Below are 27,002 nucleotides of genomic sequence, written 5' to 3' on the forward strand. Positions count from 1 at the left end.
TTGAAATGAGATTAAGGATTTCATCAAAGAAAATACCAATGAAGCTTTAACTTTCTCACAGTAAAAATGGTACTTCAAGAAGTCTTTTATTGGTGACCATCAAGAGCAAGTTAAGAAAGACATGGTTTATATCAGGGAATAGAGTAAAATCCCTATAGCTGTCCCTTTTATCTCATTTTATAGGATTCTAGTTTTAGTTTGTGTCATATTTGGGCCAAAGAGTGGGAAATACACAGGATTCTCTTTGTTCATTTCTTGATCATATCATGCAAGTTCAGACCTTGCACAGGTAGATGTTGCTATATCGTGGTGCTTGTATCAGTTTGGAAACATACATTCTTCTGGATGTTGCTTCTCTGGGATGCTGTTTTTGCAAATGCAGCAAGTGTTCTTGTGCTGTGGGGGGGATGTGGTGAACCTCTGTGATGCTGGTACTACAGGGTGGCAAGGTGTGTGTCTAACTTCAGTGTGCAGAGCACTGAGGAATTTTCAGTCCTAGTAGCTTCAGATTAGTACTTCAGACTCAGATGGTAATCCTGATACTTCTGATCTGTACTGTGAAAGGTCCACCTTTGGCTTTGAAGATCTTTTTGAAGCAAACATACTTTGGTATATTCACCATACAGGGAGCCTAAATGAGGACAGATTTTAAAGTGTAAAGTCCAACTGTGAGTTTAGACGTGCTATTCTACTTCTCATTTCTTTTTGTGTGCTCTTATAATTGCTTTGGATTGTCTGCAGTATCCTTTCGTGACAACACAAAGGATCCAGCTGTTCCTTCTATTTCAGAGGTTGTTTTGTAAGATAACTGGAATGTGTGGAAACATCTAAATTAATCCTATGTATTTTGCTGTCATACTGTTTCTCCAAATCAATGAAGAAAAGTACAGTTGCCCTTGTGAACTGTGGCCTTTAGATCTGCCACAGCATTCAATGTCAACAATAGCAAGAGTTTATCTTCTGGAGGGTGCCCTTAATGCAGCAGTAGATAGCAGGAGCTGGAAGTTCATCCATGTAGGTGAGGGCTGGACTCCAGTGTGTTGGCAGTTACTTTGCATTACCTCCTTGATTTTACCTTCGCCTTGTAATAGCAGTTATTGAATGGTGTAACTTCTGGGTACAGATGACTTTTACTATTGAATTGCTAGAGATTTTTTTTTTTCTGAGCAGAGGGGTATGTTTTCTTACCTCTGTTTCTCAAACAGGAACTCTTTATCTTAAGGAGGGTGGAAGAGTCCTAATATGTCTGCCATTTTCACTGAGTTGTGAAGGCTTGATCCAAAGCCCAGTGAATTCAAAGGGTTGTTCCATTGGCTTGAACAGTCTTTGGCTGAGGGTTCTGCAGTACTCCAGTTCTGACAAGCCAGCAAAAACTGGTAATTCAAACAGGAACATTAAAGGGCTGTCAAATATGCAGTCTTGCAGAGCACATTTGGATTAACCCCATCTTCAGTTGGTCTGTTTGTTGAGGGTCACAGAAATGTTTAGTGATGTTTCAAGAGTGTCTTGATGTTACTTTCCTGCATCATAGCCATGATTTATTGCTAGAGACAATCTGCTGAGCCTTAATGTGGGCAATACTGAAGACCTGTGGTGTGAAAAGGAGTAATGGTTTGGCTGCAGTTTGGGCAGCCAGGCTTTAAATGCCAGCAGTGTATGGATGAAACAAAGCTTCTGACTGTTTGTTGTTCTATACAATTGCAATTATCTAGTGCTTGAGTGAGATCAACCCATGGTGAAGGGCACGTGTCTGGTGCAGAGGCAGAAGTAATGTGTCTGAGTGGACAGAAGTACTTGGAAAACCCCTGTTGTGCAATCTCTTGTGGTTGAAAGTGTATTCAGCTCCCAGTTTCTTAAGTTTCATTAGTTCATCTAAAAAAATTGCATGTTTTTAATGACCCTGTCTTTTCCATCAGAAATAGCTTTACTACAGTAATTAACATGTAAAATTGTAGGAACACACATAACGTTTTACCATGCATACTGGATGCCTTTTGTAGAGGGAGAGCCCAATGAAAAAAAAAATTGTGTCAGCCTGACAGAGTCCTTACTGTGGAGCATGCAGATGTTGGTATCTTCATAGCTGCTGTTCCTCTGCCACTCTTTCTTTTAGCAAGCAACATCCCTTCACCAGAGAGAACAGAGCAGTCAGCAGCCAGACTATTGGCATAATTGCATTCTTAGCATGCATTACAAAGGATTTGTATGCCTCAAGCTGGTACTGGTGTGCTATTAGCATTTGTAACACCAGTTCTTAGCCTGTGGTCATTTTGGTAGTAATTCTCTGGTGTGTTAAATGACTGTTCTCTTTTTGCTGAAGAGAGCTGGTCTATATAACTCCATTGGTAGAATGGATTGTAGGAGTGTTTTGCTCAGCTTTCAGTGCAAAGTATTTTGATTTTGTGTAGTCTGCATTTTGCATGTGGAAAAATGTAGAGAGCCTTGATTTCTTCTGCTTGCTGTTATCCTCCAATGGCATGAAAACTTGGGAAGCAATAGCATAAAAAATGCCATAATTGTCTCTCCTTACAAAGTCAGGTACCACTATATGTAACATATATAGGAAAACTTAGATCTATTGTCAGACAGAAATTATGCTGGTTGATTAGGTACTGTCATCAGAAGCTGTATCAGGTTGAGAATATATTGATGTGCACCCTGAGAATATGCATTTCTGTTGGCTTACTGCTAAATTGTAGTAACTCACCTTTTGTGAAGCTCATTTTCCTTGGCGACTGTAATGTTTCACCATCTGCGTGTTGAGCTGTACCTAGGCAGTTGAGTTTGCTGAGTTCACAGGGCAGTATTTTGTGGTGAATCATCTGCTTGGTGGTTCATTGTATCCTCCCATTTCATCTTTGATACATTCTTCAAGTATGTGTTTTATATCTATGCTTTCCTCCATTAGGGAACATCTTTGGAACATCCAGTATACTTCGGATGCTAATTTTGAGGTTAGCTAAATTAATATTTCTTGATTTTGAAAGCATGGTAGTGTACCTGTTAAATACAGCTATGAAAATTAGCTCAGTATGTGTAACATTAGCATGAAAGATGGTTAAAATACAGTAACTTGCAACTGATTTCCTTCTTACTGTTCCATCAAAATAAGGTAATGTTCAGAGCTTCATTCTTTTGAAGTCTTTTTGATTGTTTTGCTTTCATTCATCTGCTTGTGAATTTCCTGAAGCGCAGGTAAGATGGGCGTTAACTTACTGCCTGTCAAAGTTGCACTTGTGGATTTCTAATTCTTAATCAGACTTGTTTGCTAGCTATCTTGGTTAAAGCCTGCTGCATATGGAATTGTTCTACTCTTCTGTAGTTTCTGTGAGGATCATACAAACCTAAGGATTCTACAGAGCCTCTACAAGGGCTCAGTTTTAGCTTAAGTGTTGAGATTCTGTTAAAGTTTCAGGGTGAAGGGTCAGCTTTGACAGAGCTGCCCTGTGGTTACTTTTACATGACCTGTTAATGTCCCTTCTCTTCTTTTCTATAGAAAGCCAGAGTGAAAAAAAAACAACGTTGTCTTCAAAGTGTTCTCAGATAAATTCTGTGCTTTGCTCTTGTTCCCTTTACTCCGGGGTTTTAAGTGTAATATGCGTAAGGATTTAGATGATGTAGCACCATGTGGAATGGAAGTATTAGCTTCATCCTGTGAACCAGAAATCCAGAAAGATCTGTGCTCATCAGAAATGACATGTGGGGATAGTCCTGATGGGAACTTCTTATGTTCTAGAGATAGTTCAGGGATCTGGGACTTGGTGGTAAGGAATTTAGTACCTATATGATAGAAATTTTCATTCCTTCGTGGCTTATGAAAATGTTTTAAGTATCTCATCTTGCAAGCCACTGATGTTCTATTATGAACACATGCTGGGTATGGTTAAGTGGAAATGAGAAAAATTCCTGTGAACTCAGGGATTGTTTGATGCATGATGCTGAAATGCTTAAAATACGTCCCAAAATATATTAAATAAAAAATTAGAAAAATCTAGTTAGTATTAAAGATTATGTTATTTGGCTGACAAAGCTCTTGAACTGGAAGTCACTGGGACTGAGCAGAGTCTGCTGGGTAAGTATCATTGTATGACTTCACTCACAATGGCTCCTTGACTGCTGCTTTTCAGGATGTCGAAGTCAAAGTGGTTTTCATCTCGCTGCTGGGGACTGTTACTTTGTTGCTTAGCCTTCCGCCAGGCTTTCTGTTCTCTTGCTTTCGTTCAAAGGCTGTAAAAGGTCCTCATGCATTTAATGTACATGGAGAATTATGGCAGTCTAACATTACTTTAGAAACCTGACCTCTGTTTTCACCTTGTATTTATGAAATGCAAGGCTGATGGGAAAATCTGAGTGGAGCATCTGGACCAGAGGTGTCCGAGAAGAGGCTGCTTGTAAGTTTTGTGTCTAGACAGTGGTGATACTTCAGCTGAGAAAAGAGTGATCCTTAATACATTTAATGTACCTACTACACAATCTCAGTTCTGCTTTTAAGAAAATTGTTTTCTCAAACAAAGGTACAGTTACATCTCTTAGTACTCTTACAAAAGAGTTTATAGGAAAGAAAAAATAATCAAAATAAGGTAGTTCAATTATAGATGTAAATATTGCTCTAGACATAGTTTAAGGAGAATGTCTCCTTTTAGGCAAGTGGACAGGATAAAAGTTGACTATAAACTGACTGATAACGCTCAGCTTGCTCAGTTGCTTACGGGAAGAAGCAAGTCTGAAGACCTTTACTGACTGTCAGCATCAATGCTGAGAAGGTTGCAGCAGGTGAAGGGAGACCATATGCTGGGTTTTAGCTAAATCTGTCTCCTTTCTACATATGTCCCACTGCTGCTGCCCTGGGAGTCATTCCCCAGAGGTACACAAGTGCTGCAAAGTATCATTTAGAATCAGCTATTTAAGGCAGTGATGAAACATACTGTAGTAGGTGGCTATGAGTTCATTTAATTCACAGATTGCAGAAGTCCTTCTCTGAGGCATAGCTGTTTACTAAATTGCTAAAGCTATTCTGGGTTTGTAGGACTGTTCTGAATGACTGGGACGTAGTAGGTAAATGGATGTGGGCCAAAGCTTACAGGCATGGAGGAGCTGGGTTAAATCCTAGAGTGCTGTATGTCTTTTCTTTTCTTGTCTTTGTGACACTTCAGTCCATGGAGATAGAATAACTTTTCCCCCTTGGTTTTCTTGTTTTACCTCGTATGGTAGTTCTGAGAGTAAATCAGGAGCTAAGCTGTTAGGTTGTATAAGTTCCTGTGCATAAGAAAATAGTCTTCTGCAGCAGTCTCATCTCTGAATGAAGCTTGTTTGAGGATTTTTGTGTTACTTATCCAGTTATTAGAATATGATGGAAGGAAATAAATTGTCCTGCTTTACATCTTAAATTGTGTTAAATTCTTTAGTATAGTCTCTTAGTTTTAATTTTTGGTCGTTTTATATGATATTTGAAGTTTTAGCAGTTTCCGTCATGCATAGTATTTCAGCTGATTGGTGTATTGATTACATAGAAGAAATACTCTTTCCTTGAAGTGTTTGTAATCTAAGTGTAATGAATGTGGCAGATATGTAGGGCTTTTAATGAATTTATTATGGCTGTTTAAAAAATCTGTACTTCATTAAAAAAAAGGTTTAAGTGCTGAACTTTGACATGTTTGCATATGTAGATATTCATAGTGAGAAGAAATTTTCAGAAGTATGACTCGGTGCTGTTTCTGTAAATGTGAATTATCCTCTGCATGTGCATTTAGCAGTGCCTAATTGAAATTTAGGTTTTACATCATGACTTCAGGAAAGTATGAAAAAATACTTTGTCTCAATGGTCGGCTGAAAGCAATGAAAGGTACTAAGTCATCCGATGGGAAAGAAAAGAGACACTGAAGCAGACTGCTTGCTTGTGATGCAAATAACTGGTTCTCAACCTGTGCCATAGTCATAGCTGTATGCCAACTATGTGTGGTTTTGTGGAAACAAAAGTTAAATGTCTAAACTTAATTAATCTCTTGTGATTACTTTGGTTGGACTTGATGATCTCCTTGTAGGTGAACAAAAACTTGATTCAAATGTTCTTATGTTAACCTCAAAACTATTTTCCAAGAATTTAGAGGAAGAGGAAAAAAAGTCATTGCCTCCTTTCACTGAGCATCCATACTACAAAAGCAAATATATCCCAGGAAGCAGATACTCTACACTGCACAATAAGGCGGCAGCCACACAGGAAAGGTTGGGCTCTTGGCACAGCCCCTGAGGGGAAATGCTTCCTTGAAAGGACCCATTGTTGCTGGATGTAGGTCTTCAGATTCCCAATTCTCCACCAGAAAACTTGTAGTCCTCTTGGTAGTGGGATGGGGCATCTTTGCCATCTCCATTACCTGACCATAGTAGTCTTAGCTATTTAATAAAATAGAAGTACTGAATAAAGTTCATGCCCCATGGGGGGAAAGGAACATCTGTTTTAAAAGGTGTGAAAGTTGGGGAACAGTTTCAGTGCTCAGCTATTGAAAACTCAGGCTGGGTGTAATGGCGCCGTGCCTCATTCAAGGTATCTGAAACAGTTTAAATTTCTCTTCCAAGACTAAATAAAACATTTAATTGTCCCTCTTGTCAGTCTGTGAGTTCAAACCCAAATGTCTTGTATGCTATTCCAAGAAAGGAAAGAAACAATAAGCATCTCAAATAAATGTATCCTTTATTGGATTCTCTGATAGGTATAGACCTTCTTTCCCTCAGGGCAACCAAGTGGGAGATCCAGGAATCTAAAAAAGGAAACGAGGAAAAACAGTTTCTGTGTGTCGGAGTGTGAGCAAGCTTTGGGCAATTTGGACTTTTGCTGCTTGATTTATCAGTTGAAATTTTTCATTAGTGTAAAGAGGTGATGTAAGATAAATGAGATGCTGGGAAGGTTAGGTGGTGAACTGCTTGGCTAGTTGTCCTTGATATATATGACTGCTTTTCTAAATTCTCTTCTAACATGTCTTCAACTTGTGTATGTGCTGTTACGGTAATGGCTAATTTTTAAGTGGTCTGAAAACAGAAATCTGAAGACAGTAATCTGAAAGTTTGGAGTATAGTATTGGCTATACTACTTTGTTATCATGATTAATTGTGACACTGATTTTATTGTTAGATGTAGAATTAGAATTATCTTTCCTTAATGTACCATGTATTCTCCTGTAAACATTGCAATTGCTATTGCAGTCTGCAAAAAGTATACTTTACAAAGAATACACTCTACAAATGTAAATACAATTTTGGTTTGGTGATTGTTGGATACAATGGTCTTCCTTAAGCCTAAACACAGAAACAAAAGCTTGTATTATAACAGAAAGCCCAAGATGGGAAGTGATAAAATAGGTATTGAGTGGAGGGCTTTGTTAAAATTTAGCTCGTGTACTTGTAAAATTTCCATGTATTCATTAAACTATTATGTCATTCTTATTGTTAGAACTTGGTTAGTTGACTAAAGTGTTAAGCTTTGTTTGTAGTACAAATTATAACCTTAACTTCCTTCAAAATATAGCTGGACAATTTTTGATCTTCCACAGTTCTTTTAGCTTGCAGGTCTTATCCATACATTTATTGTAGGTTACGTCAGTAAGTTCATCATTGAGAGTTCAGCTGCAAACTACTGAAGATCCATAAGTCACAATGACTTCCACTACCGTAAGGTGCATTTCTCATACTGAAGGTGCCTCTCAAGCAGGGTATCTTTTTAAAATTTAAAATAGTCTGGACTAGAAACTTGTAACAAACATGAAAATGTTAAAACAATACTGAAAATGTTACAAGTGAATTAATACACTTAAGTTCATCCTACTGTATGTTGCAGTGAAATGCAGTAACCATTGTTTTTTCTGGTCATAAAAGTGAGACATCTCCAGACTATTGGATACATAGTTTTTCAGGTATAAAGTGTTTCAGTTTGGAAGTGATTTTTTGTTATGTGGTTTTTATATTTTGGGGGCAGGCGAAGACAGTATCTCCCATGTGGTGTCAGGCTTGGCAGGTGGCATAAAAAGTCCTTAGCATTGTGCTCAGATAGGTGGATCCCTCTGGATCCAGGGTGCTGTGTAATCCTGTCTGCCCCAAAGCAGGGCTGTGGTTCTAGGCACTAAGTGGAAGTTGTCACTGTAATAGTGGTGCATCTCAGAGGTGCAGAAATGCTGAATGCAGCTACACCTGTGTTCAGAACCTCCATGAGATCTAAGAATCCACAAGAAGGGACTTTGGAAACTGTTTCCTCTGAAAAAATAGCAAGACTGAATGATACCAGAGAGTGAGGAATGATGACAAAAGGCTATTCGGATACAAGATGATACCATGTGGATTTTAGCAGGGTCTTCTTGCGGCCTTTAAAATCAACTCCTAGCTTTTATAATTTCAAGTCTGTTTAAGTTAAATTGCTGTTTTTTCACTTCTGGGTGCTGCAAGTTCTGCCAGTCTTTTCAAGAGTAGGCAGTGGAGAAATTTTAGAAAGCGGTACACTAGTCTATAGATGTAGAAATAGTATCTCATGTAAAGGAGGAGGACTGCAAAGTAAGTAAGGGACTTGTGTCCAAGATGCTGTGAGCAGTAATTTTGCCTTCACTTTAAAGCTTGAAATACTCTGTTGAAGCTGGGGTTTTTTTGTGATTGATTTTTAAAGCATGCAGTGTGTTATGTGGTAACCTTGTGTCCTTGTTCATTTATTTATTGGTGCAGCACATTTTAAATGAACTCACTGTGTTAGATTCAGCTTTTCAGGTATTGTGTGTGGAACTCTTTGGCAGTTGGCATGGGCAGGAGCTGCAAGCTCAAGTAGTAATAGCTGATAAGACTTTTCCTTCTATTTTTATATCTCCATTTAATAGTGTGCTTTTTCTACAGTATGGTTTCTTAAGCTACACCTAGAACTAATTTCCTCCAACTTGCTGCTGGCAGTTCTGACGTATTAAATACTACACAAAAGTGTAGTGAAAGTGATGCATTGAATACGACTTTGTGTGGTCAGTGCTGCCAAGTGTGTAGACCTTCCATTAGCAGGATGGCAAAGTAGATCCTGGTTCAAAAACTGTTTTTTTGTTTTTTTGTTTTTGTTTTTTGTCCTGAAAATACCTTGCTGTGGTCCTGGGAAAAGAGTTCTTAAACTTTCTGGAATGATTTTGAAGAAGCATTTGCTTTTTTTTTTCTTACTGCTAATAGCTGGATAAGAGCTAGAGTAGCTGGATACATTTTATATATGCATATTAACATATTATAACATTTACATTTAGAAGTATATTTCAATTTTCAGAGCATCTTGTGGTGTAGGCTGATGTGGGAAGCTGGCTTCCATGCACTTGCCTTCTGTCAATCTCTGTAAAATTACCTGCTGCCCTCTCCTGCTACTGGTCAGCTATAGCTCAGGCTGTGTTTTCATCTTTCTGAAGAAACAATGGATTTTGAAACTGAATGTATTTTGAGAAGATGCTTTAATAGCCCTTCAGTCCCATCATTGCTCTTCTGGTTGGAGTACTTCAGTTTTTAATGACCTGACTGGTGGTATGGTAGAAGTTGAGCTTTAATTAATGTTTTGTATATGTAAAGCAGTTGCTTGCCTTGTGGAGGGCCATTGCATGATTGCCAAAGAGCTTTCCTGTAATGTGTGAAAAAAGTGGACTTGGTTTGGTAACTGGATTGTGTGGGAATGGCGTGTTACTGGAATAAGCCCTGGTGGCAAACGTTGTCAAGGTCTTTTACTTTGCTTGTTTGATAGCTTCTTGTGGTCAAGGGTTGAAGTATGGCTCTAAAGTGTATAAATGTGTAATTTCCAAGTGACTGGAGTAATACTTGGCTTTCTAGTTTGAAAATGAAACAGGGATTTTCTGTGTTTTGGCAGCTGATAAGGGTACAGTTGATGTCTGTCTGCTATGCAACAGGCACTATCTGCTGTTCAGAAAAGATGTTTTTCATTCAGAAATCAGAAATACTTGTCATTACATCAGGCCATTTAGAAATTTAATTTTCTACTCCAAAGCTGTATAGTATCTCTTACAGAAGGATATATTTGTTGTAAATAAGTTCTTGAGAAGGACTTGAAAAGTCTTTCAGTCGCTCTTCAAGAGACTGTAACGGATACTTTTGGACCCAGAAGAGCCAGACTAATCATTTAGACACTAGATCACATTTTAGGAATATGATTCATATTTGATCTATATTGTGATCTTTTTCGAGACAAGCAAATTGTTTTGGTTTTTCTGGTCTTAATTCTCTTCCTGTAGAAATTTGTGGTGCTTGGTTTATTTGATGACAGTGATTATGTTGGAAGTTGTGGAAGATTGAGTAGTATTAATGTCTGTACATAGTTTTTAAATTTGGCTTCTTTGATGTATGTCTCTCTCTTTTCCTGTCTGCTTTGCTAGATCTTTTCATTTGCCCTTTGTATTCTTCCCAAAGCAGTGCTGGTCGATCCTTGTCTTGTGCAGAAAAGTAACTTAATTTAGCAACACTCAGGCAGTGACCAAGTTACCTGTCTAGCTTTGTAGCACTTGACTGCTAGAGGTTGTCTAATTTGATGTGACTGCTTCATTATAACCTGTGATAAACTGTAAATTGCTGAGATTGAAAAATGTGTGTTATGTCTTAACTGCTGCCTGTGTCATCCGTTAGCTCCTCAGTATGAATGTTGTTGTCTTAGCTCAAAACAGCTGTAAATACAAGGAAGGGTTTGGTCAGCAGCATGTATGCTTTTAGCTGGGCAGATCATATCAGGGCTCGTGCGTAGACCTGGAGCTGTCTGAGGCTCCTTGTGAGGCATTTGTGGTTTGAATAGGAGGAGCTGGACTGGGCAGCTGATGCTGGAAGCGCACCCTCCGCCAGCCTGGCCACAGGTTTCCAATTGTTTTGCCACACTGGAGGGAAGAGGGGGGGAAAAAAAAAGGCATTCCAAGCAGTGCCAAATTTTCTTTGATATGTTAATCTTTTGATAACAGTTTGAAAAGCCCTTGGAGACTTTTTTTAGATTTTAGACAAAATAGTTCATTTGTCAGGACTTCCCTTGTAGATAGGGTCCCAGTTATTAAGAACTGCCTCGCTAACTCATGATAACAAAAGCAAGTGCAGAGGACAGCTGCTGGACTGCTTGTTGGTAAGAGAAACTCTTTGTTATCTCAAGACTTTTGTGAGTACGTGAAAATAAAATAGGGAATATTTAAGATACAAGTTTGTACATTTATTGCGTATTTTAAGCAGATGGATGATGACAGAGCGTAAGAACTTGGTAATTTTTTAATACATATCCATAGATGGATCTTACTGAAGACCTGAGCTGTCAAAATTTTATTTTCATCTGAGAAATGTGATATTAAAATTAATGCAGTGACTGCAGGAGATCTCAAAAGTTTCTTCTTTTGGAGCTGTATTCTTTCCAGAGCTTGAAATTTTTCTCTTGAAATTATGAGACTTATGGTTAAGTTTGAGCACTAAAAGAATAAACTGTTGCCAACAATGTGTATATACTAAAAAAGAATTGGTTTTATGGACTTGAAGGAGAAAAGGGGGAAGATCTTGCTTCCCACTCCTCAAATCAAACTTGAAAGTTAAAATTTGCACTGAAATCACTTGTTAATCATGCTGTCTATAGGAAGACTGACTATAGATAAGTCCTTCAGAAGGACTTGCAGAACTCATCAGACATGCTGATGGAGCCTTACTGTAGTTCTTTAGCAACATTTTCTTAATAAATATGCCATGAGTTCACTTACACCTTTTATACTGATGATACAAATATGTATTGCCAGTAAATATTTTGGTAGAACTGCTTGATATCCTCATTGTTTAGTCAAGACAGATCAAAAATAGATACTAGCATCATCATTCAGAGAACGTCCTATGTTTTCTTCACTGTAAGGGATGCATGTAGTTTTAGGGTTGGTGCACTGCTATAATTTCTCCAGTGATTTAATTTATGATTTAGTTTAGCTCCAGAGCAATATTGACTGAAATGTGAAACTGAGGTGCTCTCCTACTCGTAGCTGCGTACTCTTCAGGACAGAGGCAAATAGGAACTGCAGTTTAACTGTATTTAAATTAAGTTATTAAAATCCTGTATTTATGTTTAATTTAAATACTAGGGGTGTTTTTTGTTGTTGCTTTTGTTTTTACAAAGTTGCATATTTGCTGTTTGAGATTGTGATTTGGATAAGTGCTCTTACGGATTGAGACACTTTTTCTGATCCTATACTAATTGTTAAATTCATACCTGTGTTCTAAGATGTTGTAGGTTATTTTATTCTCTTTCATTCTCTCTCTCAATGGCAAACAGCATTTCTTTTACAGAGTTTTTTGATACTTCCTGCTTTTCTGACTCTAGAAAATGTTAGCTATATAATAGGAGCTCAAGTAAACATAATGTAAAGGGAATGGTAGTAACTTTCACTATTTCGTTTGTATTTGGCCCTTTTCTTTAAAGGAATAAATAGTCCTTTTTAGTTGCTATTTTCAGTTAACAGGTATAGGTGATAAGAACTCCTAGCTATTCACTCCAGGGAACTTGTGCTGGAAAGAGGCTGACTGGCAGCCCTTGCATCAGAGGCATTTTATATTTGAATATTCCTGAGTCCACATTGCTTCTTGTGAGTGGATTTCAACCTTACTTAATTGGAGTACAAGTAAAATGTCATACTACTCTGTAGCCTTAACAGTCCAAGGCTTATATTTAAATATTAAAACTTATATTAGACTTATATTCAAGACTTATATTAAGTCTTGAAATGTCTCCTTTCCCACAGTACTGTAGATGGAAGGAAGTAAAGAGCAAATGTTGATTGCTTAAGTCTCTTCTGAATTGCTGAGATGCTGCAACTTATTTCTTCTGACGCACTCAGCAGCCTGCAGTGCCTTCTAAAGAAGGGCACGTGGAGCTGTGGAGCCCATGGTGGTGGTGGTCAACCCCAGCTTTAAGCAGGGAAGTGGAAGAGAAACTCAAAACAGTTGCTTATTTGAACTCTTGATGATGACCTTGGGCTGATGATGTCCAGAAAGGAATAACACTGGAGAAAGACTGCTGGTTTTCCTTGCTGAATAGTAATGATTTTCGTGACCCATCGACTAAGAAAAGATCTAAGTTTAGAAATTCAAATGTGAATTTAATATGGAAAATTACAGTCTGCATATGAAATACTGAGGACATGTGCTAGTGGAAGGTTGCTCAATAAATTAGTCTGTGTAAAATAATGCAGATGGAGCTAATGATGTAAGTCAAAAATAGTCTCCTAATGATCCTCCTGTATTCCCTGTGTGATTTTAACCAGCTGTTCAAAGAAGTTACTGAATCACAGGAATTACTGCTGGTGCTCTCAGTGCTGCTTCAGATGAATGACTTAACTCTCCTTAGCTGCAGAAAAGCCCTAAATTAAAGCAACTGTGTTTCTCTCTCATGCTGTCAATGTGTCCTTTTAGGTGCCTGTTCTGATGTGTCGGCCATGTGAAAATCTCAGTTGAGATTTATTGATCTTGAAGCTGTTCGCATTTATTTTGCCACCTAGTGCTTTCCTGTATGAAGTACTGGTGTTACTGGACGTGTTCATCGGAGTTGGAGTTTTGCCTGCTGGCACTGTGTGATGTTGCAGTACACTATAGCAGGGAAATGCGTGTTTGTTTAAGAGAAGACTAGTTCAAGTGTGATAAATCTAGTAATTCTTTCATGGACTGGTGAACTGAACTAGAAGTATAGCTCTGTAAATACACAAATTTTTTTTTTTCCTGACTGCATGACTTCTTGATTGAAAATGTGATTTGTATGGTGTACAAAACATTGTTTGAAGTTATTAATTCAAAGACTGTTCTCAGGTGCTTTCTTATCAGTCCTGTATAGGTTTAGGACAGACTTTAAACAGCTTTCTTAGATATATTTTTCCCAGGATAAAAAGCTGTTTTGTTAAGAGAAGCGGCAATTTAAACAAAAATGTGGTTTAGAACTTGCATGACTTGGGTAACAGATAAAGAATCATCAGTGGTGCCCATCTGCTGGTTTAATTTCCAAATTAATCTGCAGTAAAAAAGGTATTTGTAGTTCAGTATTGGATAGTAATAGAAAATCTTCAGTTTTAACAGTGCAAGGAGGGTATGAGCTGGTGTTTCTGTTAAAGCCGACAGCTGTTATCAAATTGGCTTCCTTCCATACAGAACAAAATACAAACTGGTCCAAGCACTCAGTGTATGAAGTGATGAACTGTTTTTCACCTGTAACAGCCCTGTGTTCTGATGCAGTTCTTTGCTTCAAGGGTGTTTCTTCCACTCAGACCTTATCCCAGCAGTGGGTATAGATTTTTGAGGAGACCCAGTTTTGGGCAGCAGCACAAACCTTTTCTCTTGAGCTCCTGCTTCATTGTTGGCTTAATTGGAAAGGAGGTGGTACCTTGCAGAAACCATGCAAGGATGAGATGGTTGATAAACTTCAGGAATTCAGAGGAAGGACCTTTGGAGGTTGGCTTTGCTGGTGAGTGTAAGTGCATGGATCCAGGGGGCTGGCTTTGAGAGGATCTGTACTGGAGTCTGATTGTTTGATTTGTGAAATACGGGGGACTTAGAGACAGCAAAGAACTCGGTAATGGCTGCACTTTAAACAAAAAGCTGTCTGATACTAAATATTTTGAATAGTGGTATCTTTTTCTTAAGTGGACAGCTGAGATGAAGTTAGGTGAATGGCTTTCACCTTGACTTTTTTGTAACAGCCTTTTGTCTGAAATTACATTATTTACTTGTTCTATGACAGTGAATCCTCAGTACTGGAGGACTACTTATATGTTGTGGCAGTAAGTGCTGTCTTCAGAGAGATGTATATATGTGCAGAAAATAAAGACAAAGGTTTTACAGTGTTAGTGCAGAGAATAATAGTTATTTCATGTCAAGTCATGGCAGATAAACACTGGCTATTTGGTAATTTTAACTATGGGTGGTTCTATGGAAATACAGGATGGGTGCATTAATTGTAAATTGTCATCATTAACATGTACAGGAGAGATTAGATACAGTTTCAATTTAGAAGATTAGATACAGTTTCAATTTTAAAAACTTAGGTTTCTTACTTGGTATCTTTTGATTTGGTTTGTTTATGCGATCTGTAACTTCTGATGAGTTTCACAGTACAGAGCAGCCTTTTGTGTGTAATTCTTCTGTATTGGAATAGAGATCTCTGTGTACAATGTTCAGCTCCTAGACAGCTTCTTTTTTTTCATCCCTTTCTCTGTTAATGAAACTTGTGATCATAATCTATCCTCACAGCACACTTCATGATTTTGCAGCTATGAGAAACAAAAGAAGCAAGATCATTGGTACAAACTGAAGAAAGAAAGGAAAAGAATGACTTGGATATGCTAAACTGGGGTCTAAAATTTTTTAGCCTGTACTTACTTTTTTTTCTCAATTTTTTTCCTTGGGTTGTTCCTGGTGTAAACCAGTAGTAGTACAAATTTAAGATTTATATTAGTATATTGCCAGTGTGGTTTATGTGTATCCACTGAGAGAAAGGAACTCGAAACTAATAGTTGATGTATAAAATCAGTAATACTAATCCAATATTTCTTTTGTTGCTAAAGGTCTTCCATATCTCAAGTTGAGAAGCTTCATATCATGCTAAACATGGAGAAAGAAGAAAAGAAATTTGTCAATAAAGCAGAGGAAGATGAGATGGTAAATAACTGTTATTCTATTTTTAGACATTAGAAACACATTTTAGAAACACATTTTCATGGTTTTCTCTCTAAATGGGGCATATTACATCAGGAAGCGAGCTGTCTCTGTTTAAATCAGTTTAGCAATTTTATAAGGTTATCCTTGATAATATTTTTTTGTATTAAGAAATCTAGTCTTGGGATAGGGACTGGTTTTGTTGAAAGCCTTTGCAAAGGTTCTGGGCTGGCTTCATTGAGATCAGCAGTCCAATAGATAAAAGACTTTGGTACTTAATGACTTTTTTTTGAAATGGAAAATGAAAGCAAAATGGCTTGTTAGTTTTATTTTTTGCTTCTATTTTGTGTTGGTTTTTTCCCCAAAACCTGGAGCTTGTTTTCTTGTAATTTAAAATGGGTTAATGCTCTATAATCTGACTGTATTAAGCATGTTCTTGCATATTCGTACTTAGGTAGATAGGACCCAGTTTTGCGGGTATTCCATAGCACACAAATGTAGCTTCTATGAGAGCAGTAATTCCTTTTATTGTTTGCTCTGGAAGATACAGCAGTTGCCTTTGGCAGGAAAAGTCTTTGGCCGTTGGTCTTTAAATTGCTAGCTCATTCTGGAGACAGCAGAAAATATATGGAGTGTATACAAATTTTTGTTTTTAAAAAATGGTAAATTCCTTGTTTCTTCTTTGTGCGGGCTGCTAGGAAAAAGCTGCTCTTCAGCTCTGATATGGAATGTAGGCAAATACAACAAAATGAAAGTGAAGTGCTTAGGGTCTCATCACAGAAGTTATTCTTTCAAGGAAATGATTTTGCTTTGCCCCAAAAGAATCATTAACCTCTCTCACTATCTTTCACCCACCTTTTAATTACCTTTTTATTGGTAAGGTGTGAGTTACCAGTGTGTCAAAATACTGGCTTCAGTATTTTGGGGGTAACAGAGAATGGATTTTATTTCTTGATTTTTTATTTTGTAAACTTAGAAGGATGCAAAACAAACCTGTTGAAAAGCCTTTTCTTAGGAAAGCAGTTTAAACATTTTCCAGTACGTTCAATGAAAACTTAAAACTTAAAAACGTTGGTGTCAGTATGAACAATGAGGGTGGGACTCGATGGGAAACTTCATTGCCCTTTTGCAGCAGGAAATATAATCTAATGATGTAATGTGAAACTCAGGAATGTAGCACAGCCACTGAATTATTTTCTGTTCCTGGCTGTCATCAGTTTAAGTTGGTACTTGCCTTTGACCAAGGCACACTTAATACTTCGTGGGTTTTTTAATGGGAGAAGAGAATTTTTTCCAGCTGGTGCAAGTTATTGAACCTTTGACAGTGCAGCTTGTAGTTTCTAATGTTTCACAGTAGCATTTCTTGTTAAATTGCAGACAAAATAGGCCAGTTTTTCTACTAAAAAGTAGGATTTGACAAATATTTACGTGATTGTTTAGAAAGCATGAAATTCTGCTAGCACCAGTAATTCAAAGCTATGTATGCTAACAAAACAAATTGTAACGTGATAAAATCAGCATTTGTCAAAATCATGCTTTTGCTCTTGAATGTGTAGCTGACTTGTGCTGGGTCCTGGTTAAAAATTGGTTGTTCTCTGAGTTAAGGCAGGCTGTATTGCAGTCTCAGTCCTTAGGGAGCAGTACAGAGAGGAGACAGGTCTTGCAATTATATGTTTTAAACAGTGTGGATGTTCTGCCTTTGACAGGCTTTTAATGATGTCTGTATTTTTTACCAACCTCACATTTCTTTTTGTTGCCACTCCATCATGTATTAAGTCTTTTAAATCTTTTCTTCCTCCAAAAAAGAAAAAGGAGAAAATTACTTTGAAATTTCATTAGCTTTGAATGCTGCACTTTATGAAAAATTAATGTTTGCTTCCTGAGCCAGAGTAATTAAAACAGTCATTGTTTGTTATTTGTTTATCTGTTTCCATGCAGGAGATCTATGGCTATGATCTGTGTCGCTGGAAGTTGGTGCTAGTTACTATAGGAGTGATCTGTTCTGGTGGCTTTCTTCTCCTCCTCCTCTACTGGATGCCTCAGTGGCGTGTGAAAGCAACATGCAAAAGGACTACACTTAAAGACTGTGAAGTGGTTCTGCTGAGAACAACTGTAAGTCTGTAGGAGGGTGGGCTTCTCCCAGTTTGCAGTTGTTTAGCGTCCTTCTTGCTGCTTGCTAAAATGCACACATCCTTGCCTGCAGCAGGCAGGGTTTTGTTTCGTAGCACTGCAGAGCTGTGCCCCTTGGTACTGTGTGTAACTTTGCCCATATGAGAATACTGACAACTGCTAGCAGGGCATAGCAAAAGCAAAGCCTTTGCTTTTGGATTTTAATAATTAATTACATTAAAGATGTTGTAATAAAAAATTACAGAACAGATGTTCCTATAACCTGATAACATGGTTTTCAGGTTTTTCCTCCCTTTTTCGACAAAGATATATTTGTTGAATTAACATATATCTGTGGACCCAAGTGTGGTTTGTTTTCAGGTGATTTTCTTTCTTCAATTTCTGTGTAGAGTCCCTGGTTATGATCCATGTGTTAAGTCCTCAGTTGTTCTAAATTGCAGGATGGGTATGTATGGGCTCTGCTTTATCATCTGTTATTGACACATTCAGTGGCAGCCATTGTGGTAAAATGCTGTTTAAATGCTGTTTCAACAATTCATTTTCTCCCCTCTTGTGAAGGATGAATTCAAGATATGGTTTTGTGCAAAGGTTCGCATTATGCCTTCTTTGGGAGCCAGTCCTTTACAGAATCCTAACCCTATCGGACACAAGCTTTCAAATGGCCATGCTGTTCATTTCTGTGAATCCGATGCAGAAGAAAATAAAAACGATTTGAAAAACTATTTGCCTGTAAGTAAACCTGCAATACTACACTTGGTCTTTTCCAGATATCTCAAGTAGTATCTAGAGCACATGCACACAATACAGTGCACGTGAGCTACTTTTTTTGTCTAAAAGGTTTTGGGTGAAGCATAAATCTTTTTCTCACTAACCAGCTACTGGAAATTATGAAGTGCTTGTAGATTCTTTTGAAAGGAAGCTGTTAATTTTTCAGAGAAGTTTTTCTAAATTCCTTGTCTATCGCTGTTCAGAATAAAGTCAGTCGGAAAAGAAGTGTTAAGTGGTGCTGGTTTCATCTGTGTGTCTGTTTCCGTTGCAGATTCGTTATTTCACACATCACAGCGTGAAGTATTTCTGGAATGATACAGTTCAAAGTTTTGATGTTGTAAGGTAAGAAAATTTTGCAGTGTGCTTCAAACTGCATTTTAAAAAAAATAGAATAGCGTGCCTAAAAACTTGGTGAAAATTGGTATCGTATTCTGACCAGCTGTTTTAGCTCACTAAGTCTTTGAACCATAGTGAGGGCAGGGAATTTTTAACTTGGTGTGACTTTGGAGGAAAGGTGTCTGTTAAATCTACCTTTATTAAGTATGACTTGTCTAGGGTGACAGGCTGCGTGCTGCTCCAGGATTTTTGCCTGTTCTTGGAGTGTTATTTGAGAATCAGAGCACCTGTTTGTAGACAAATGTTCTTCTATAAACTTTAAAACTTCCTCCTGATGGAATAATCTGTATTTCTTGCATTGGTTCTGAGCTAGACCCAGAAGGACTATATACAAAGAGGAGAATTCCCCAAATAACTTGCTGCTCACTTCTGTTTAACTCTGGGCTGCTACATTTTATTAGACTTGACCAGAATTTGATCCCTTTTTTGTTACAAAAAGCTGGTCTTTTGCACTGATAGAAAACATCTTTTAGTAGGCAGTACTATCTGTGCTCACTGGATGTGATGTGCAGAGGCACTGTTGCATAATGTTAGGCTTGAAGAAAAAATCTCCATTTTTGACAACTGCTTGTTAAATTGGGAAGTTCAGATTGGAAATATGACCTCTTTATAAGTTTAGTTAAATCATTGTTCACTGCATAGAACCATCGTGTGGAGAAGCAGCACATACAGAAAAAATTAATGACCAGAGACTGAGTGAAAGAAAACCAGCCAAGATTTCTATAGCAGGAAATGTACTCTGCAAATGTTTCTTGTGTTTCCCAGATATGTGTGCATGGAAAGGTATCAGCAATAACAACAATTAAAAAAACTATCATAATACAAGCAGTTACAAAACTGAGATCTTCTCTGAGAAGTTGAAAATATCTCAATTCATATGTAAATAATGAAAAGCTTTATACACATTTTTTATGTTAAGCAAGTGGTGCAGCTAGTGGTGCTTGTCATCTTGCATTACAGGGTCCTGGTTTCATGCCTATAGTGTTGCTAATTTAAACTCTTAAAAGGGAATATTTCCCACAGATGAGATAAAAAACCAAAACAACAAACCCTTAAATTAAAACTATACTTCTATGCTAAGAACAGATACAGGCAAAAATCATATGGAGTCATGTGTTTAGGAAAAAATGTCATTTCTTAGCATTAAAGCAGTGACTTGAAACTTGGCATTTGTTGGCTGTTTGTGCCTTTTGATGTTCTTGTGATAACTCAGCCAATTTATAAGCCCTGGAAAAATCTCAGATATGCCTGTGAAGTTAAGTGACCATTTATTCAGTCACATTCTTGTGAATATGCCAAAATTTCATTTGTTTGATGTATTAGCAATGACTGAGCCTGACCACTTGTTTAGTCAGGTACTGTAATTGAGTTATTTAGCAATTGGATATTGAAGAGGAGAAACAGCTGGGTCTGAGAAATAACTGATACAGGCAAGGTACTAAATCACTTCTGTGCAAGGTCAAATAAGAATGAGGGTTTGCTACAACTTCACTCTAAAGTAAACTTAAGTATTATCATACAGTGAAATACTAGGCACCACCTCTGAAATGATAGCTGAATTTATGAATGAGAAATATTCTGGAAGTAAGTCTGAAATATCTGTCCTTCTTTAAGATACTTCTTCTTAATCTGCTCTTCAGTTCATGTAAAAATCGACAATTACCATTACTCAAGAGCATGGCATACAGTCAAACTAATATTTGTAAGGAAATGAGGTATGAGACTGAGCAATCAATAGTAAAGTCCATAGGGAAAGGACCACAGCTCTAGTTGTGACTTAAGCACAATCCTGTGGTGTGATGGGAGAGCCACTGTGCAGTCAGTTATCCAAGTATCCAAAGACTGAATGCTTTGATCGTGTAATTAAAGACTTATCACAGTACAGAGGGGAAGCAAATTAAGATGTGTGGGGCAAGTTCAGTTATGAGAGCCTGAGTTTCATATCATTGTTCTTTTTATAATAATGGAATATAAAGATCACTGTTTTAAACACAGGAAATGCAAGTGTAATTCTTAAACTAAATCAGACTTGGTCACATAGCCAAAAAGGATGCAACTCTGACCTTGTGTGTCTGTTTTGTTTTAGCTGGTGTCAACTGAGTCTCTTGAGTGATTTGATGAGTAATTTATGTAGTTAACTGTTTATACACAAGCACTTTTTTTTTTTATAAATGCTCTGGGATATATATATATAACAGAGCTGTAAAAAGCAGATAATAAACATCCTGCTAGAAACTTTTCTTTCCATGAACATTTCACACATGGGTATGCATATTTGCATATAAAGCACTTAGTTTTGGAACCCTTTGCAAACCCACTGTTGGATTCCTTTTTGTGCAGGAAAAGACAAATTGAATTATGTGGGACAGAATGAGAGGGAAGGCACAGTTATTAAAAGAGAATCTTAAAATTCTTACTGTAGATACATAATAAAGGGTTTATTTTCACTGGAGCAACTCCCGATCCTTTTTACTAGGCAACCTCCTAGGTAGCAAATATAAAAAAGGCTTGCATTGAATAGTGCTGGTTTTCTCATGTTACCTGTGAAAGTCTTTTGGAAGGTAATGTTTGCCTGTGAATCCAAAGTATGGTTGCTAAAAAATACCTGGATATAATAGGATATAATATGCTTGATTTACTGAATTTGGTAGCTGAAATGATCCCATAGCTGTAAACATAATGATCTTTCGGGTGTGCTTGCTTATCTTCAGATCTAAAATAAAGCATTTGTGTCCATAGTGTGTAGAAAAGTGCTATGAAGATGAGTCTTGCAGTGCTAAGGAATTATTAAAAATATAGTCTGTACTTAACAGTGTCATGAATGAAATTTTGCTAGCAAGATGCTGCAAAATAGCTTCAGTATAGATTTATTTGAGAAATTGGTTAATAGTTGTTTCTAAAATGCTTCCATTTACTAGAGACAAATGAAGATAATTTGACAAAATATTAATCCATATTGATTTTATAGAATCTATCAAACTTGCTCACTTCTTCTTTTCAGAGGCCTTTGAATACTAGTTATGCTAGTGTTTTACATCATTTTTTAAAGTGTGCCTCCATTTTGATTGAACAAGATATGACTGTCCTACAGAGTAAGATGTGACAACAAGAAGGCTGGTTTTAATTTGTATCTGCAGATGTGACTGCAACAGCTAGAAAAACATTAATTCATAGACTGTTCTTTAATAATATATTGTAACTCTTGGCAAAGCCCTAGTTTTTTTTTTTGAGTAACTGAATCTTACTTAACAAACCTGACATTTAAAATTAACTCAGTGACTTTTTCCTTTACTTAGAGGTCTAGATGAATCTACATTCTGTTCTTCAATTCATAATGAACACAGCACAGGACTGACAAAGGGAATGCATGACTACAGGTAATGTTCAGTATTTGAACAAAGAATTGTTTAGAATTAGTTTTGTTCCATTACCTATGTTTAAAGGGTTAACAAAATTAGAAAACAATGGAGTGATTAATGTTTACAAACATGCTTTTATGCTTCCTTCCAGGAAAGTTGCAATTCGTGGTTTTTTTACCTATGTGTTGAATAAAACTAGGTTCTGATATTGTATTGAGTTACTTTTCTCAAACTGCACTGACCATGAGAACGGGAACTATTGCTTAAACTAATTCAGAATATATTTCTGAAATTGTATTTAGTACTCAACATTTTGAAATAAATTAAGTGTATAAAAAGAATAGCAAGCACATTTTCAACCACTTTAGCAGGTATACAGTGAAACTCAGCAGTTGATGTGATATTTATGTCACCATATATTTATATGTTATGTTTATATAATATTTAATGTTACAATATTATAATGTCATTGCTGAAGGGGTGTATAGGTTTGAAGGCAAGTAGACTGAGTGTCAGTGGAAAATTCCATCAGCAGTTCCTTGGCTGGAAAGATGCTCACTTTTCTCGATTTGCAGATTGCTGAAGGCTTGAAGGGAATGTTGGGGGAGCTCCCTTGACTGCTGCTTGTTTTCTTTCCCATCCTTCACAGTGGTTATTGTGAGAGAAAGGGTTATTGTGAGAGAAGGGGATAGTGTGCTAGGTGGTGAATAAGAAAGTGCAAACCTGGCCTAAACTGTAACTAATTTGCTATTTTAGGAAGGTCAGGCAGAAACTTCCAAGGTCTCTGGACTTCAAATTTAATTTTAAAAGCTTACGTAGTATCAGAGGTGTGTCCCTTAGCTACCACAGATCTGTCTCTGGTTGATTTGGAATAAATGTATTCCATACTTTTAATTCTGGTTGGCAAAAAGTATACTAATACTTTAATACTAAAATACTGTTTTTAAAATATGCTATTCTAAGCTAATGATATAAATATGCCAGGCACAGCTGAAGTGCATAGGTAGAGAAGAACTTAGTCTATAAAAGGACTTTAAAATGTAAATTTGAATGGTACATAGTTCAGGGGTTTCTTGTTTCTCAAATGTGAACAGCAAGCCAGAATATATATTGTCAAAATATAGATGGGTACTTAATTCTCTCTTTGTGTTCTAATTTGTTGGTACCTAGGCAAACTAGAATACTTTGGGTTCTGTTGCATTCCTAGTGTTTGGGTTTTTTTGGTTTGGATTTTTTGTTGTCTTTGGGTTTTTGTTTGTTTGTTTTGTTGGTTTTGGGTTGTTGTTTTTCTTGGGTTTTTTGCAAATGAATCTACCTTAGAGTTTAAAATCTGGAAGCACCTGTTTACTCATAATTTCATTTTCTTTCAATTTGTATCTTCCTATGATAAAAGCCTTTACCCTTAAGAATGTCCCTTAAGGGCTTCTTCATACCAAAGTCATTTAACCAGCTCAGATCCCAATGGAGGGCAATTATTTGCTCCCCCTTTCATGATTTGCCTTTTTTCATGCTAAGAATAATAATAAGATACAGAACCATGAAAAAAGTTTCTTACTGCAGGGTAAGAGCTATCACTTGTTTAAGTTAAAGAGGACCCTATATTGGCTTTCAGAATATTATGTACAATAACATTGGTTTTACAGTTTACAGGAAAATCTAATTATCAAGATCAACCTAAAAAATATGTTACAGTTGAAATTGGCATATAAAATAATTACCCTTATATTGGAATATTCTATTGGATAAATGTTTTCTGAAAAATGCCTTTTGAAAAAATATGATAAAAGGGGCCTTATATAAGTACTATTTTATAGTACTTTCTCATATTAATGAAATTACTTTCAGGTTAATAAGATCTCTAATAAAAATTTAACTGTCTTTTGATACTTCTTTTAATGCAGAAAAGCATTCTATGGAGTAAATGAAATTGCTGTGAAAGTGCCTTCCATTTTTAAGCTTCTGATTAAGGAGGTAAGATAAATGAAAAATTAAATTTTTAAAACATGTATATCTTTTGAAGTTACTTTAAGTACAATGAATATTGGACTGTTTTTCAAATAATAATGTAAACCAGAAACCTTTCCTCAAAGCCCAGCACTGTAAAGGAAAATTGTATGGATTATTTTTGAAAAGTCTATACTTAAGAGGCCTTAGCTGTAAGCTCTTCAGAGTTCATAACCTGGTGCCTTAGCAAGGACATCAGAAAATGTGTCAGAATTCCTTGAGAGAGTATGCATCTTACTTACTTGTAGCTGCTGTTTTCAAACATAAAATGATCTAGTCTGCTCCATTATATCAGCCCAAATCAAATGTGTTTTTACATGTACTGGATGCTGGATTTTTTCCATTTTCCTGGTGTATTCTAAATCCAGGTGGATTTGAATAATTGACTTGTTATCCCTGTGCTATAATAATGCATGATAGAAACTTCTGAATAAGGAAACTCTCCACCCTGAACTAACAGAGTAAGAACTTGAGGTGTCCCTGGATTTGTTGATAAGAAATGGATAATATTCAAATCAATTTAAGATTTGTAACTAAAAATGCATCAAGTGTTCCTGTCATTTTGCTCTGAGGTGTAGGGGAAAATGCACAAAGTCTTAAATGTATTTATTCCTGGGTTATTTTAATGAAACCTGTGCTTTTGAGGAATTGAGGACATAGAGAAAAGGAGGGAGCAGTTTAGTAAAGCAGACAAATAATACAAGAAGAACTGAAAAGTTTGTCTCCTCCATGGAGGAGGAGGATGATTCTGACTTTCTGCTGACAGAACACATAACCTTTTCGTGTAACTTGTAATGTTCTGTTCCTCTTCTAGGTTCTCAACCCTTTTTACATTTTTCAGTTGTTCAGTGTGATATTGTGGATCACTGATGAATATCACTACTATGCATTAGCAATTGTGATCATGTCTGTAATATCCATTGTTAGCTCACTCTACACCATTAGGAAGGTAAGTTCAGAGAGAACAGATCCATCTTTGCAGCTTTTTACTTCTTGGTTTATTTTGATGTGAAATTGCCTACAAATCTTTAAGATGTTTTTCAGTGATATATAGGCCAAATATTACTCTTGATTTAGTAGGTTGAACTCAGATAACAGAAACACTATCTCACTTAACTAAAACCCAAACACAAGTTTATGTACCAAGTTGTATTGACAGTAATGATTGTATCCAGGGTTGTTTCCATTGTTTGAAAAAGTCCAGCAGAACTGAGCACCAACCAGATGTGTGGATTTTTAAATTGGTGATGTATTTTTCTCTGTACACCTAGCTGTAGCTGATGGACAGTCTTGGACTACCTTAGATGTACCTAATTATCCTTAAATTTTAATCTCTGAATTCAGACAAAAGACGTACATTACTGCCAATTTCAATATTGACATTTTTATACCATTTTGAATGGCAGTGTACATTTGCTTGCAGAATGCTGCTAAAATTAAGAATCTTTACATGTAGATGGACTCAAACTGCCTGTAAGTTTCCTTAACTCTTCAGGAGAATGTTCTGAGTAACACTTTGTTGTGAAAGAATGTTAGTAAATAAGCTAACATCTACTTGTAGAGAGAGAATGTACTTTTAGTAGAAGACAAGCTTTGCTTTTAAATAATGAGCTGTTTTCTCCCATTTACAGCAATATGTTATGTTACATGACATGGTAGCAGCTCACAGCATTGTCAGGGTTTCTGTCTGCAGAGGAGGAGACCAAGGTAAATTTCACAGATCATTTGAAAGGTTGAACTTGCATAGTTTGTTGAATGTAAAGTTGTTATGGATCTCTGCTTTCTTTGATCAGCCTGAAATGCTTGTATTTCTTAGCAAAATGACATGGGAAAAGGCGGAGTTTAGATAGGATTATTCTTCTGTTTAGGATTATTCGTCTAGATGGTATTTTTAATTATCAGGTTAGTTCTAGATTAGGTGCCTGCCCTATTCCTGTTTCTCTTTCTGTACTGCTGCACATGTGTAATTGTCATTTTGGTTTCTTTCTTGGCTTAAAGATGTGTATGCACTGGGTTTCCATTACAATTTATTAACCAACAGGGGCTGCAGATTGATTTGTGGACTTTTGCTTATTTGACCACAGACAGTAGTTAAGATATTTAGGTTGTGGTTTGTGGTTGTGTTTTGAAGACATACATTCGTATTGGACTTTTGTCTTTATACTGAAGCTGTACTTCAGTTAATTGTTAATATCTTTTATATAAGCTTAATTCTTTTAATTTGTTATGATGCACTATTTCTATGTTCTCTAGAGTTTATTCTGTATGGAATTTGGTTTATCAGTGGCTTTTTCTGTACCTTTAAAAAAAATTTCATAGTGTAATTAATAAAATGGAGCATAATCGTAATTGTTACCACCTGTATCTTAGCTGTGAGAATTTTTATCAGGTTTTGTAGATGGTGTCTATTTTCAGGTAAACTTGTTTGTCTTTTAACACTCAGAAATAGAAGAAATCCTTTCCACCGACCTTGTGCCTGGAGATATCATGTTGATTCCATCTAATGGGACAATTATGCCCTGTGATGCAGTACTTCTTAGTGGCACTTGCATTGTAAATGAAAGTATGTTAACAGGTAAAGTAAACTTGATACAGTTTTTCTGTGGGTAAATTTATTAGTTTATACCTATGTGCTTGCAGAACTTGCACTGTGCTCTAACAGAAGTGGGAATGTTAATTTTGCTTGAAATGTGTTTGTTC

At 36.7% G+C, this 27,002-nt stretch overlaps 1 protein-coding gene across 4 annotated transcripts in view; it reads left to right on the forward strand.

The window, feature by feature from the left end:
• ATP13A3 (ATPase 13A3) overlaps positions 1-27,002 on the forward strand; it is a 54,347-nt gene that overhangs the window by 5,897 nt on the left and 21,448 nt on the right. For all 4 annotated transcript variants that reach the window (XM_030456327.1, XM_030456328.1, XM_030456326.1 and 1 more), the window contains 9 exons: positions 15,555-15,648; positions 17,584-17,757; positions 18,334-18,504; positions 18,815-18,885; positions 22,236-22,316; positions 24,200-24,269; positions 25,117-25,251; positions 25,934-26,009; positions 26,746-26,877. In XM_030456327.1, the coding sequence (XP_030312187.1) occupies positions 15,589-15,648; positions 17,584-17,757; positions 18,334-18,504; positions 18,815-18,885; positions 22,236-22,316; positions 24,200-24,269; positions 25,117-25,251; positions 25,934-26,009; positions 26,746-26,877 (970 nt within the window). In that variant the 5' untranslated portion in view covers positions 15,555-15,588. The remainder of the gene's footprint in view (positions 1-15,554; positions 15,649-17,583; positions 17,758-18,333; positions 18,505-18,814; positions 18,886-22,235; positions 22,317-24,199; positions 24,270-25,116; positions 25,252-25,933; positions 26,010-26,745; positions 26,878-27,002) is intronic.

This window comes from Calypte anna, chromosome 9, assembly GCF_003957555.1.
Source record: "Calypte anna isolate BGI_N300 chromosome 9, bCalAnn1_v1.p, whole genome shotgun sequence".
NCBI classification, from domain to species: domain Eukaryota; kingdom Metazoa; phylum Chordata; class Aves; order Apodiformes; family Trochilidae; genus Calypte; species Calypte anna.